Source organism: Nesoenas mayeri (assembly GCF_963082525.1).
Source record: "Nesoenas mayeri genome assembly, chromosome: 13".
In the NCBI taxonomy this organism is placed as follows: Eukaryota; Metazoa; Chordata; class Aves; order Columbiformes; family Columbidae; genus Nesoenas; species Nesoenas mayeri.
Genome location: NC_137550.1, coordinates 420,251 through 432,622, shown reverse-complemented (window position 1 = coordinate 432,622; position 12,372 = coordinate 420,251). Strand labels below are relative to the sequence as shown.

General features: G+C 51.6%; 1 protein-coding gene across 1 annotated transcript; it reads right to left on the bottom strand.

The window, feature by feature from the left end:
- Positions 1 to 7,198: 7,198 nt before the first annotated feature.
- On the bottom strand, positions 7,199 to 11,950 carry MMGT1 (membrane magnesium transporter 1; the record flags this gene model as incomplete). The annotated part of the gene is made up of 4 exons (XM_080352708.1): positions 7,199 to 9,390; positions 10,291 to 10,394; positions 11,363 to 11,415; positions 11,869 to 11,950. 4 exons carry the CDS (start codon positions 11,948 to 11,950, stop codon positions 9,228 to 9,230), a joined length of 402 nt encoding a protein of 133 aa, XP_080208834.1. The 3' UTR covers positions 7,199 to 9,227.
- Between the last annotated feature and the right edge of the window lie 422 nt (positions 11,951 to 12,372).

Genomic DNA, 12,372 nt, shown 5'->3' with positions numbered 1-12,372 from the left:
ATTGGGATGTTAGAAATTGAGGGGAAAAAGTACGGCTTGCTGTGGTTCCTGTAAGGAGCATTTTTTCACAATCTGAATTAACAAATGAAGCGCTTACCTTTCTGCCCTGGGTAGCAGAGCTGTGTGGTACTTTGGATGCCCAAACCCCTTCTGCCTCTTCCATTTCCCGGACATGTCTTAACGGGGCATCCTCTTTACTCTTTGGTTTTTTTCCCTTGTAAACACCAAGGAATGTTCCTAAAACGGGCCCGTGGCCACGCGGCTCCGCTCGGGTCCGGACGGCCGGTGTGCGTCGGGCGCTGCTGTTCGCAGGTTGTGCACACAGTGCTTTTATGATGGGCAAGTGTATTCTTGCCTGGGTTTAACCAGCATTAGAAAGCAATTGTCATCTTCCGAAGTAAAAGCAGCAGAGGCTGTAACTGCGCTATGCTTGACTTTACAGTGGTATCCCCCTAACAGGAAGCTATAAAAAACCCCCTCTAACCCTATTTTATTTTTTTCTGTTTTTCTTCTGGTAGTTTTCTCCAGGTTCGGCCTCTGGCTGGCTAAAATGGCAGCAGTGGAGGGTGTTGAGCTTGTTTCCTTTTGTTATGTTATTTAATATTTACTAAGAAGCTTCTGATGGAAAAATACAAGTGGAAATGTATTGGCTAACAAAAACGATGCTAAACAAGTGTTTCATACCAGCGACACAGCGGCCTCACACCCTTAGCAAATGGACTCTAGAGCACTTGTCTTGAATATGCAACCTCGTTAAGCTGAAAACAAGGCCAAAGACACTTCAAATCTGGCAGAAACGAGGTTTGGCAGAGATCTGAAGGAAGGATGTTAGTCACTGGATTTAAGGAGCTGCTGCTTTCAGGTCTGCAAAAACAAACTGGAGTCTGTCTAAAGTAGAAAAGGAAGAAACTGGAGAAGGATAACGCCTTGGGATTTAGCAAAAATCTTGTGGCCTGCAGGAACTGTTAAGCTTCACTTCTAAATTTGAACCTTGTGATCATTTTGGGGAGGGAGGACTAAACCAAGAAGTCTGGACTTGTCTGCTTTTCTCCATCCCTGGTCAGCTGCAACCTGGCGTGTTGTTTTGTCCTTGAAAGTAGACTGTTGGCTCAGCTTGAGCGTCGGTGTTCTGCTCTTGTTCTGCGCTGGCGGTGTTTGCAGCTGTCTCTTGGTAGTGGCTAGAAGCCCGTGGGTGTTTTTTGGGAACCCCGTTGTCCTGGAGCAGGGAGCACAGGCAGGGGCTGGGAAAGCTCATTCATCTGTTCCACTTCAGAGCCTGCGTGAGATGCTTCTCAGGGCTGGTAGTGCAAATCTGGTAGCTTCTGCAGGTGATTACTCAGCGTTCAGAAGAAGAAAGCACCGAGGAAGGAGTTAAACCGTCAGTACAGCCTCATGCTAAACTCACCGGAGGGTATTTTCGTACGCAGTGGAAGAACATAGAAGAACATAGCTGCCCTGAGGTGACAGCCACGCGGGTTTGCCAGGAATGGTGGCTGCTGGTGCCATGTAAAGAACATGAAATGACCCTTTCTTGTGAGTTGGGAAGCTATCAAAGAAGCTGCATGTTTCTTCAGATATTTAGATTGGGCTCTTAAGCAATTTACGGTGAAGTCCAAAAGAGTAATTTGCCCTGGGAAAGGGGGTGGGAGTGGAAAACCCCAATTGGATTTTTGCTGGAAATTTTGTTTTTGAGAGCTTGGGGAAGTTCGTGTTCACATCTGCAACGGGAATTTCACGGCTGTTTCCCAGTCCTGGATCAGCTCCAGCAGCAGTGGAAGTGGCTGGATTCTTGGCATTTATATGTGCTTGCTGTCACCTCCATCACTGTCACTCCCCTAATCCAAGCAGTCTTGCATAATGTCCCTTAAAGCACTGGGCACCTCTGGCACTTTGCTGTGTCCCAGCGCTCCACTCGCCGCTGCTGAGCAGCTGCCAGGAGGGACAGAGCTATTTGCAAAGCGTCCTCATGGAGGAGAGGCTTATAAAGCATTTTGGTAGTTAGAAAGGCAAAGCTCTGTTTGCACGGTCAGCCTGTTTCTTGTCATTTTCTCCAAAGTAGGCACGCGTTTTAATGTTACATTTGATTTGTAAATATTTAACAGGTAGAATATATCAAAGAGAGGTTCAGCCTTTTGTAACGGATGGAGGGGAAGGGCTTGCTTGCTTTCTGAATTGTTGCTGGGTTTGTGGAAATGCACATCACGTTTCTGGAGGTGGTGGCAGCGGTGTGAGCAGTTGCTGGCTGAGCGCAACATTTCACGCTTAGGAACCTGTCGGTACATTTGGAGTTCGCTCGTGGACACTTGAAGGTGTTTTGATCAATCTGCGTGGTGGCTGCCTGGTGTCTGGGTTGGGGGTGCCTCAGGATTCAAGGGTGCTTTCCTAAGTAGGACAGAAATACAAATGAGCCCTCTTCCCCAAGACTAAAATGTGATTTAAAAAACAAAAAAGGCTTTTTGCTGATTGCAGATGATTATAATGCAGCTGCTCAACAGTCACATCCCAGCCATGGAAAAATAACATTGGTTCTTTGAGCTGTTTTCCAGTCTGTGCGGCGTATTAAAATCCTTCATGCACAGCTGGCACATTTAACTTTGATTGCGTTGTTGAAGTGACTGATGTGAGAGCAGCCTGGATCCTGGTTGCTTGCAGAATTTGAAAATGAGGTTGTTCCAATTCATCTGCAGTTGGTTATTTTGGAAGAGAGACAAACTATCTCGAGTACTTTTAGGGCTGCTAATTAAAGTTTTGTGGCACTACTCTGAGAGTCTTTAAAGATGGATGGAGGGACTTACCCAAGGTCGTGTAGTGTGTTGGTAACAAAGATCATTACAAAATCCATGCCCTAATTTGGTCTTTTCCCTGGTGTTGAAGATCCCACCGCGGTTGTGTGGATGGGCCCGGCCTGGCTCTGGCCCGGGGTGGGACGCGTAGAGGTGGCTGAAGCGGGTGTGTTTTGCTGGATTCGTGCTTCTGGGGCTGGAAAAAAGCAAGAGCTTGGAAAGAGGGAGGCAAGAGAAGTTGCCCGAGCCTGTAGGTGCTTGTGGTGGTCTGGCTCTGCTTTATAAAGCCGAGTTCTGGCTTCTGCCCTGAGCTGCTCTGACGCCTTTCCTTCCTCAGCCACGTAGAAGTGTATTTTTAAGTTCCGTTGGCATCGCTGGCTCCAGCGCTGCCCCCTGCACGGGAGCAGCCAGGGCACGGACACCGCTCTGCACGGGCGGCAGCGCGAGGGGCGGCAATGGGGGCCTGGTGAGCTCTGGGAGAGGCTGTTTCAAGCGCATCGCATCCAGCAAATCCTGCTGCGGGAGCGGGGCGGTGCGGGGCTGTGCGGTGCGGGGCCGGGCGCAGGGAAGGCCGCTCGCCAAGCGGCCGCCACTGCTGGGTGAAATGCGGCGACACCGACTGCTGGGAACCGGCCCTGAGTTCCCCGGAAGAAAGACGTTTTTTGGCGAGTCACGGCCTGGGCTGTGCTGGGAAACGCTGGATAATAGGCTGAGCCGCGGCTGGTTGAAGGACCCCGAGGTGGCTCTGACCCCGCGGGGCGGCCGAAAGCTGTCCCTTGTCTGTCTGATGGCCAAGTCCTGTGTTCCTGCAGGTGTACAGAGCAGGTTCTGCTTCGCGGGGTCTGCATGCACCCCTGGGCTCCGCATGCCCACACTGTCGAGGTGAGAAGGGGCTGTGAAAGCACGAAAATAAGAGGGGCTGCTCTTGTTATGATTGAAAAAAACCAACCAGCCAGCGGTTGAAAATACCAATGAAAGCCTTGTCCTGCTCATCCTCCGGCACAGACGTGTGGATAGGGAGCTCCTCAGAAGTCAGGAAGCTGCACCAAGACGGAGTTTTTGGGGAGGCCACCATGTATGCTCAGCGTTTGGCTGGAGTCGGTGCCTCGCAAGCGGTGTCGCGGTGCTGGACGCCCGCTCCGCTCCTGACCCGCCTCTGGCGTGCCTCGCCTGTCTCCTTCATTCTGCTCGAGGCTGTGCGTCAGCCGATGTCTGCTGAGCGTCCCGCTGCTCCGCTCCCCAGAGCGCGGGGGGCTGAGCTGCGTTTCTGGCCCTTTCAAGCCCTGCAGTTCCTGCTCGAGCGCGAGAAGCGAAGGCAGAGAGCGGCGTGTGCTGAGCACAGCCCTGAGCGCCGTCCGCGTCGTGGGTGGGAAGGGCCCGTCCCGGCCCTGTCAGCCGTTGTCCTCTCCTGGCAGCCCTGGCCAGCCCAAGCGTGGCTGGACTTGCAGCAGACCTGGGGTTTGTTAGCCAGCCCTGGGCAGAGATCTGTAGGTGGTGGGGGGGGTGCAAACCAGATGCAGCGCGGTGGTTTTGGAGATAGAGGGAGGATTATTTGGCATGGGGCTGTGGGTGCCTTGGAGGCTCTGGTCGTATTGTGGGGAGCAACAGCTCTGTGTGGACACGGGGAAGTGAGCTGCTCTTTGGAGTGCCTGCTGAACAGGCTCCTCCAAAACTGCTTTTTGACGCAGTTGTCTTGTTTTTTGTACTTCTGCAGCCAGGACAGGGGAGTAAATCGCTGCTTCAGCATTTACTGTGCACACCAGGCACTGTTCCTGCGTCCTGCGCTGCCACAGACACTTCCCAGGGACGGGATGCTGGGGCAGCCAGAGGCTCGCAGGACATCGATGCTGGCCCTGAACTGCTCTAAATGTACAGCAGAAACACCTTGAGGGGACGAGGGACCATGTTTTCTTTCCTTTTAGTTTATTTTTTTAAATTATTTTATAATGCCAAGTGCAGTCCGTGTGCGGCACAGCATGGCGCCCCCGCGTCCCCAGGAACTGTCCAGCCAGCGCTGGTGTGGGCAGGGAGGGCACTGCCAGCGCCGGCTGGTCCGCTCGGGGTAGGAACTGGGAGCAAATAGCCACGTCTATCTGTGTGTAGGTCTGTGGGTTCCCCGGGACCACTACCATGGGATGAGCTGTTGGTTTGATAATCCAGATGTTAGCATTTTTTAATTTTTATAATTTTTCTCCCATTTCCTTTCAGAAGGGCCCGGTGAGCCCTGACACCGCACGGCCTGGGCTCCCGCCAGAGAGCCCTGGGGCTTGTGTTCCTGCTCGCGCTGCCAGGCTCCTGCTGCCTCCTGAACTCCCGTTTGCCTTTCTTGGCTGGAAAAAGGATTAAGTTGGCAGGACAGGAAAATTAATCAGCTGCCATTTTAAGGGTGTAGGTTTTGTTGCAGTCTGAAGTGGTTTGAAATGACATTCTATCACTGAGACCAACCTGGGGCTGATTAAAAGGCTTTTTACCTGCCGGAATACCAGATTCATTTCCGCCGTGGTGCTCCGCCAGGTGATTACAGCTTCAAGGTGAACCTCAAGGCCAATTGAAAGGAGTGTTTTACCTTCACTGCTAGTGGAAAAGCTGGTCCCAAGTTTTTACTTTCTGCTTGTTTAACATTCCAAATGGCCTTTCCTGTCCCTTCCCCCCTGCGCAGGCAGCCTGCCAGCTTGGCGCGGGCACTGCTGGGGGCTGCACAGTGAGCTGGGGCTGCGTGACGGGGGAGCTCGGGCAGCACTGCGACCCCGGGGTGCTGCGGGGTGAGCCTCAGCCTTCCCCAGTCGTCTGGGGGAAATTTGCTGCCTTTTGGTGCAGGTGACCCCCAAAAAGGAGCAGTAACGGTGCTGCTCTTGGAGTGGGAGGTGCTGGATCTATCTGGAGTATGTCCCCATACCTAATGTCCTCCACGAGGTTCTGGAGATGGAGAAGGGCGGCTCTGCCACAGCGTAGGGAAGAGTGAGAGAACCTGAAGCATGGGAAGTGAGTGATAAGGAAGCCAAAAGACATTTTAGAGCAGAAAGTAATTGCGATTCCCTGCTGTCTCCAGGGACGGTGCTGTGTTGGTGCTGCACAGCTCCGGGAAGCAGCCATTAGCCACTGGCTTTCTCCAGAAAGGTTTAATCCCGCTGAGCTGGGAATACTGGGCACATCGGCCTCACCCCGTACTGGTCCCCAGCTGCCCTTGGCTTCCCAGCACCCCAGCGCTGGCTGCAGCACGGGGCGGTGCGGAGCTCCTCTGCCGCGGTCCGGCACCTGTGAGCCGCAGTTACCTTCTCAAGCCGCGCTACGGGGCAGCCCCTGCTGAGCTTCCAGGAAAATGAGATTCCTGCCAGGTGCGCCTCCAGCCCAGCAGCACTGAGCTGCCTCCAACACACACCACGGTCGCTGTGTCCTCACCTTGTGATGGCCTAAATGATTCCTGCCCCGCACCGAACAGCTTCAAACAAACAGATACTCCCCACTGAACTCTCACTGTCTGGTGAGGAAGTGTAGAAAAAAAAAACGCAGCCAAATTAATACGGATTAAATTTGCTATGCCAGCAACAAATGCAAATTATCAGCTTTTTTTTTTTTTAGTATTTAACATTGGAGAAACATCACATACTGTAGCCAAAGCAATTCAAGGTGTTGGTGGCAGCAAACGCACACTGGGGGCTCTTTGCTCTAATCCAGGAAGCTCTTGGCACAACTTCTGAAGAAGGGAAGCTCACCTGCGATGCCGGCACATTGCAGGGTAAGTACAAGGTAGCTTTGGGAGCTGGTTAAGGTGCCCCTTCCTTAAAACTCTGATTATTGTTTGCTTTATGCCTTCCTGTTCAGTGCTACAGGCAGCTGAAGGGCGAGCCTGCTGCTCGCTGCTGCAATCACGGCAGATGCCGGAGTTAAGCAAACTCCTCCAGTTCTTTGCTGACTCTTCGGCCGCCCCCAACAGAAAAGCAGAACAGGGCGCGAGAGGCGACTCTCGCTTGAGCCCGAGATCTTCACTGTCTTCCTGCAGCCCCACGAGCAGGCCGAGCGTTTCCCCAGCAGCTCTTGCAACACCAGACCCGGGGGCTGGCGGAGGATCAACACATGGTACAAAAGCCTTTACTGTGGTTAAACAGAAGACATGAAAATATATCAGAGCAGCCAGATATGTTGACCAGGAATCTCAAAGGCAGGCAGACCCCCAGGCTAGTAATTTTGCCATCCTAAACATTTTGCTCAACTACTTGGAGCATGCTATTTTGATTCTGATCTTATCTCATGATCGTGAAGACCAGGCCAGGCACGCACCTTCTCACAGAACTGCTGTAATTCAGGCGAGATCATTTCTTGTCGATACCAGGCAGTCACTTGTAAATACTCAGTCATCAGGGATTTGCTGCAGCAGGCTCCAGGGTGGTCAGAAATAAACTCCCAAACACTTCAAGGATATCAATGTTTATTGGACATTGCGAGATCAATAAGAAAAAATAAGTTGTACAGCTTTTTGATATAACCATTGCTGCTGAAGAGTAAGGCTACTTGTCACGAGAACACCCGATGCAGCCAACAAGGTGTTTGTACAGCAGGACCCGCTTGGAGCAGCGGGCGGCGTTCTCCGCTCCCCCTGTCCCGCAGCAGCACCTTCTGCCTCGGGAAGGTCCACGTAGCCTTATGGTAGCACAAATGGGGCTTCTTAGCCATGAGGGGTGAGCAGCCCCGCTCTAAGAGACCCTCGCCACCAACCACACCACAGGGTCAGCCTGGGGCGGTGTTGCCGACCTTCTGCCTCCCCCAGTTCTGTCCTGCGCCTCGCAAGTTCAGCTGGCGGCTGTTCAGCTGCATCCTCCGTTCTGCAGGGAACCGGCTCTGTCTGCAGTGCAGCTGACCTGATACTTGCTATTTTTGAGGCCTTTGGTGGCAGCAGCTGGCGTGAGCTGATTTGTGACACCAGCTAGGGGGGAACCAGGACACTTTAGGAAGTAATCCGGCAGCTCAGGCGCTTTCAGCTGGCAGAGTAACCCTTTCCAACCAAACCCAGACGCTTATGAGTGATTGTGGAGCAGCAGCTACGGACATTGCTCTAGCACTGGGGCACCCACTCCATAGGACGGGCAGAGCTAGAAAAAGAGGCTTCGGTTTACACAGTATTTTTGCTAAGCTTTTTGCCTTTGACAGTTCTTTGCAGTTTAAACAAACAAACAAACAAACAAACAGAACAGGTGCTAGGACAAAAGGCTGAATTTCCATGGCAGCCGTGAGACATCTTCAGATCAGGCAAAACTCTAGTTGGCCCCATCAGTATCTCAAACTACCCCCTTTGCTATGGCAGGCAGGTGAAATGCCAGACGAGAGAAATTTTAGCATCGACTCAGCCCCTAAGGGGAGATCAGAATTTAGACGTCAGTGAGAGTTAAGGACTGTATCATCTGTCCCAATACACAGAATCAAGACAGAAATCTTGATCAACTGAGGGCTCAGCTGACAAAAAAGAAATCAAACGGAAAGGCTGTGTTGGCAGAAAAGGGGGTGGTTGTACCACACCCGGGTGACAACCTGCGCTGTCCCAGTGCCAGCAAACAGACCTGGCTGCTGCACCTGGCCCCTGGACCACGGACAGAATGGGTATTTCGTATTGACACTCAAATACTTCTCATAGGAGATGACTCAGGAACTTGTATCTGGTGCCATTTGGAGGTACCACCACAGTGTCCAGCCACCTGACGAACATTCCTGTACTGGCAACCAAAGAGAACTGAAATACAGCGGGTGAAGGAGCTGAGCGGGGTAGATTATCTGTGTGATCAGACATGAGCTGCCTCCCACCACATGCACCACAACCTGGGCCAAGAGAGGACAGTTGACATTTAAACAAAGGAGGGCAACGAGGAACTAACGTGATAACGAAAACGTAGAAGAAAAAAATCAAAACAAAACCCTTCACACAACTATTTTTCAGCATTGTAAAAAATACAAATGAAAGCAACCTTTGTGACTTCCTGTGCCTAAAACCTGCAGGTCTCCTCAGCCTTCCAGGAACAGGAGACGCTGCCCCTTTTTCTGCTGTTAAGTGATGCGGTGCACACAGTATTTCTGAAGGAGTTCCACAAACTGTTGTGCAAGCGAACTGAGAAAATAAATAGCACTCAAACATTCCCTCTTGTCAAAGAACATTAATTGCAGTAAAAACTAGCTTGCTTTTTGTTTTAACTGAAGTCAGCTGCAACTTGTTTTAATATATGAAAATTTGAAGATGTGTTTCACAGCATAACTGTAGAATAATTTACACTGCCTTGCCAATTCACAATTCATTTTCATTAACAGTGTACAAAGAAGGTCCTTAGTTTATATATATATACTTTATAAAGTCTGGAAGATCAATATAAATACTGCTCCAGAAATTAAAAAAGTGTTTACATCCCCGACTTCAATATTACATCTCAGTGTCCTGGATTATTATTATGATCTGTAAAAGTCTTAGCGGCGCAGAGGTTCAAGTTTTCGAAATTTCAGTGACGAGCTGGATGACAAAGCATCTTGGTTTGAAGAAGAATTCACTGTGTCTGGGGACTGGAACAATACTCTACCACGATGATTAAATACATAAAAAGACGGATGGTTCCTTAACGTGTCAAACGTCCTTCAAAATAAATGTAAAAAGTCAACATTAATACTGCTTGAGAACAGTTTAGAAGAGTCAGTCTACGGTACAGCAACTTTTACAGACATGGAAATACAATTTTTGAATCCAAAACTCTTCCTAAACTAAAATATGGAGGAAATATAAAGCCAAGCGTTAAAAATATTGACTGCTTAACAGGCCGAGGCTTCCACCCCCCAGCCAAACCTCACTCGGGGTCAGGCCCAGGGGTCACTGTGCACACCCCTACCTGGCACACCAGTCTTAGTTCAGTTGTCACTTGTGTTAATGCCTTGATGCTGTCTGCTGTCAGCTTTCTGTCCCTTTCTGTGCCTGATGCTCAGGAGTTTAGGTAAATGCTATGAAATATAACAGCATCAACTTGTTCACTTCTCATACTCCCCTGCATTTTGGGGAACGGCTGGAGAAGCTGTGTCTGCCCATCCAACCTCATCTCATTTTCAAAATCTCAATTCAAAATCCCTTATTTTATTAAAATCTTTCAGATATTCTGTCTTGAATATTCGAATAATTCAAACTCTTGTAAAGAAGCAATAGGAAACAGAGGGTGGTGAGCCCCACGCACTTCCCTGTTGTCTGTGAGACCATCTCACAACAGCAGTTTGGGACCACGGAACTCACAGAGACATCTCATTCCTCTACCAGCTCTCTACAGCAGGATTTTGGACAAGGAAAAGAAAGAAGCTTATCTAATTTGTCCCAGTTATCTATCTTTCTCTGAAATTCAAGACATTGCTGGCTTTCCCAGGTGTGATTGTTCCTCTCAGAGTCACTGTCTACAACACAGAGACCCGAGCTAAAGAACGAGCCACCCCGGAGATGTGCTCAGTTTGTAGAAAGAGTAGCAGATACACGTTTATGAAAAGAAATAAAACATACTTATTTTTTAGTTCTGAAGTGGCATCCATGTCTCTAAACTCTCCTGCGATATGTACTATCCCATAGCAGGTAACCGCAAAGGCTAACAGAGTCTGAAGAACTATCTGTAACAGAGGGAAGCACAACGCAACATACACGTTACTGAATATTCTTAATATTTTTTAAAATTATCGCCTCTCAAACAGTGTCTCTTGCGCTTTTCATTCACCAAGTGCTTTACAGATGTGGGCAATTCAACAGCAGGGAAACTGAGGCACAGGGAGATTAAATACCCCGCCTATTTAGCACGGCAGAACGGTGGCAGAGCTGAGAAGAGCTTCAGCTGCCCGACATCGGTCTGTGTTGCATAAATTGAATTGATTCACATGGCTCCTCAGCAACATCCTTAGAACAAAACACCGTGTTCTTGTGCACTTAAGGATCTAATTCTCCCTCTGAGAAAGGAGCTGGCTGCCAACACACGCTGTGCAGCGGTGGCAGCTGCAGCTCGGTCCGAATGCCGTGCCTGGTCGTCACAGGTATTTGATGTCCTTCCCTTCCCCATTAAGCAGAAATGGAACAAATAATAATTGAAGTGGAATTTAAAACCCAAGCAAATAGAACAAATAAAAGAAAAGCCCTCCTGAAGCAGGTCGTGCTGGGATCAAATGGGCACGCAGCCGGACTGGATAAACAAATGTCAGCCAACAAAAGCCAGAGGGAGGAGGATGTTTATGCTGCAATGGAGGAGGTGAATGCAAAAGCTCTCTGAGCTACATTCAGGGGATTCCTGGACAAGGTCCTTCAGAGCAGCTCTAAAGAAGGAGAGGGAGGGCTGGGCCTGGGGTTTGTTCCCTCTGATGGATGTAACACACCACAGGAAGTCGAGATAGAAAACATGGTTCTTTTTGACAGAAGGAGCTCAAATGAAAGTGCAATTTAAAACCTACTTCACCCTTTATTCTTGCTTAGAGCATTAAAAAAGCAAAACAAAAGAGAGGAAAAAAAAAGAAAGCCAAAAACCAAAAGCAACCGAGACTAAAATATCCACACAGCATCAAACCTTTCAAACTTTGCAAAAAGTTAAACTTACATCTATGGGCAACGTTTCATCTTCCTTCTCTGTTAACCTCATGTAAGAACGATCTACAAAACAGAAACACACACACGCATCAAACCCTCCGCTCGAGCAAACAAACAAACGCAGGAGCGCCCCAACCCCCCGGCGAGTCGCTGCGGGGCCGCGCCGCCCCGGGCCCCGCTCCCGCTCCCGCTCCCGCAGCCACGGCCGGTCCGGCGCGGGCAGCCGCGGAACGGCGGCGCCAGCGGCGCGGGCGAGGAGCGAACCCGCGACCCGGCGGCCTCGGCCGCCCGTCCATCCCGGGGCTGCGGCGCCGCCCGCGCCGAGCGTCCCGCGCCTCCCGCTCCCCGGCCCGCAAGGGCAAGGCCGCCCCAGGGCTGCTGCCGGTGATGCTGCCGCGGCCCGGCCCCCGCCCCGGGAGCTCCTCCGGCGGCGGTCACTGGGCCCGCCGGGCCTCCCCGCCCCACAACCCCCTCCAGGCAGCGGCGCCGGCCCGGCCGCCCCGCCCGCTCACTCACGCTGCGCCGCCGAGAAGGCCGCGTGTGCCAGCGCGAACAGGCCGAGCCCCACCAGCCCCTTCCACACCGAGCCGGCCGCCATCGCCGCCCGTCCCGCCGCCAGGGGCGCTCGCCGACCCCCGGCGCTCGCTGATGGCGTCACGAAGGGGGCGGTGCCAGGCCGCGCCCGAAGTGGGGCGTGGTCTGCCAGGGGGCGTGGCCGCGGCACCAGTTTCCCACGCGGGAGCGAGGCTATTGAGAAAAATCCGACGGGCCGGGGTGGGACCCCGGGAGACGGGTTTGTCACCTTTAGGGGGGACAGCTGGGGTAGGAACGAGCCGCAGCGGGCCAGGCTAGTTCCCTCCCTGCAGAAAGCAGAGCGTGGGGCCGCCAGGGGCCTGGGGTGATTGCCACTTTGCATGCGTTTAAACTCAAAACTTGAGGAGGAACCCGTGCAAGGAAAAATGGTGTCGAAAGATCCACAGCATCTGCAGGGACAGGCACCCTAACCTCTAGCCAAGCAAG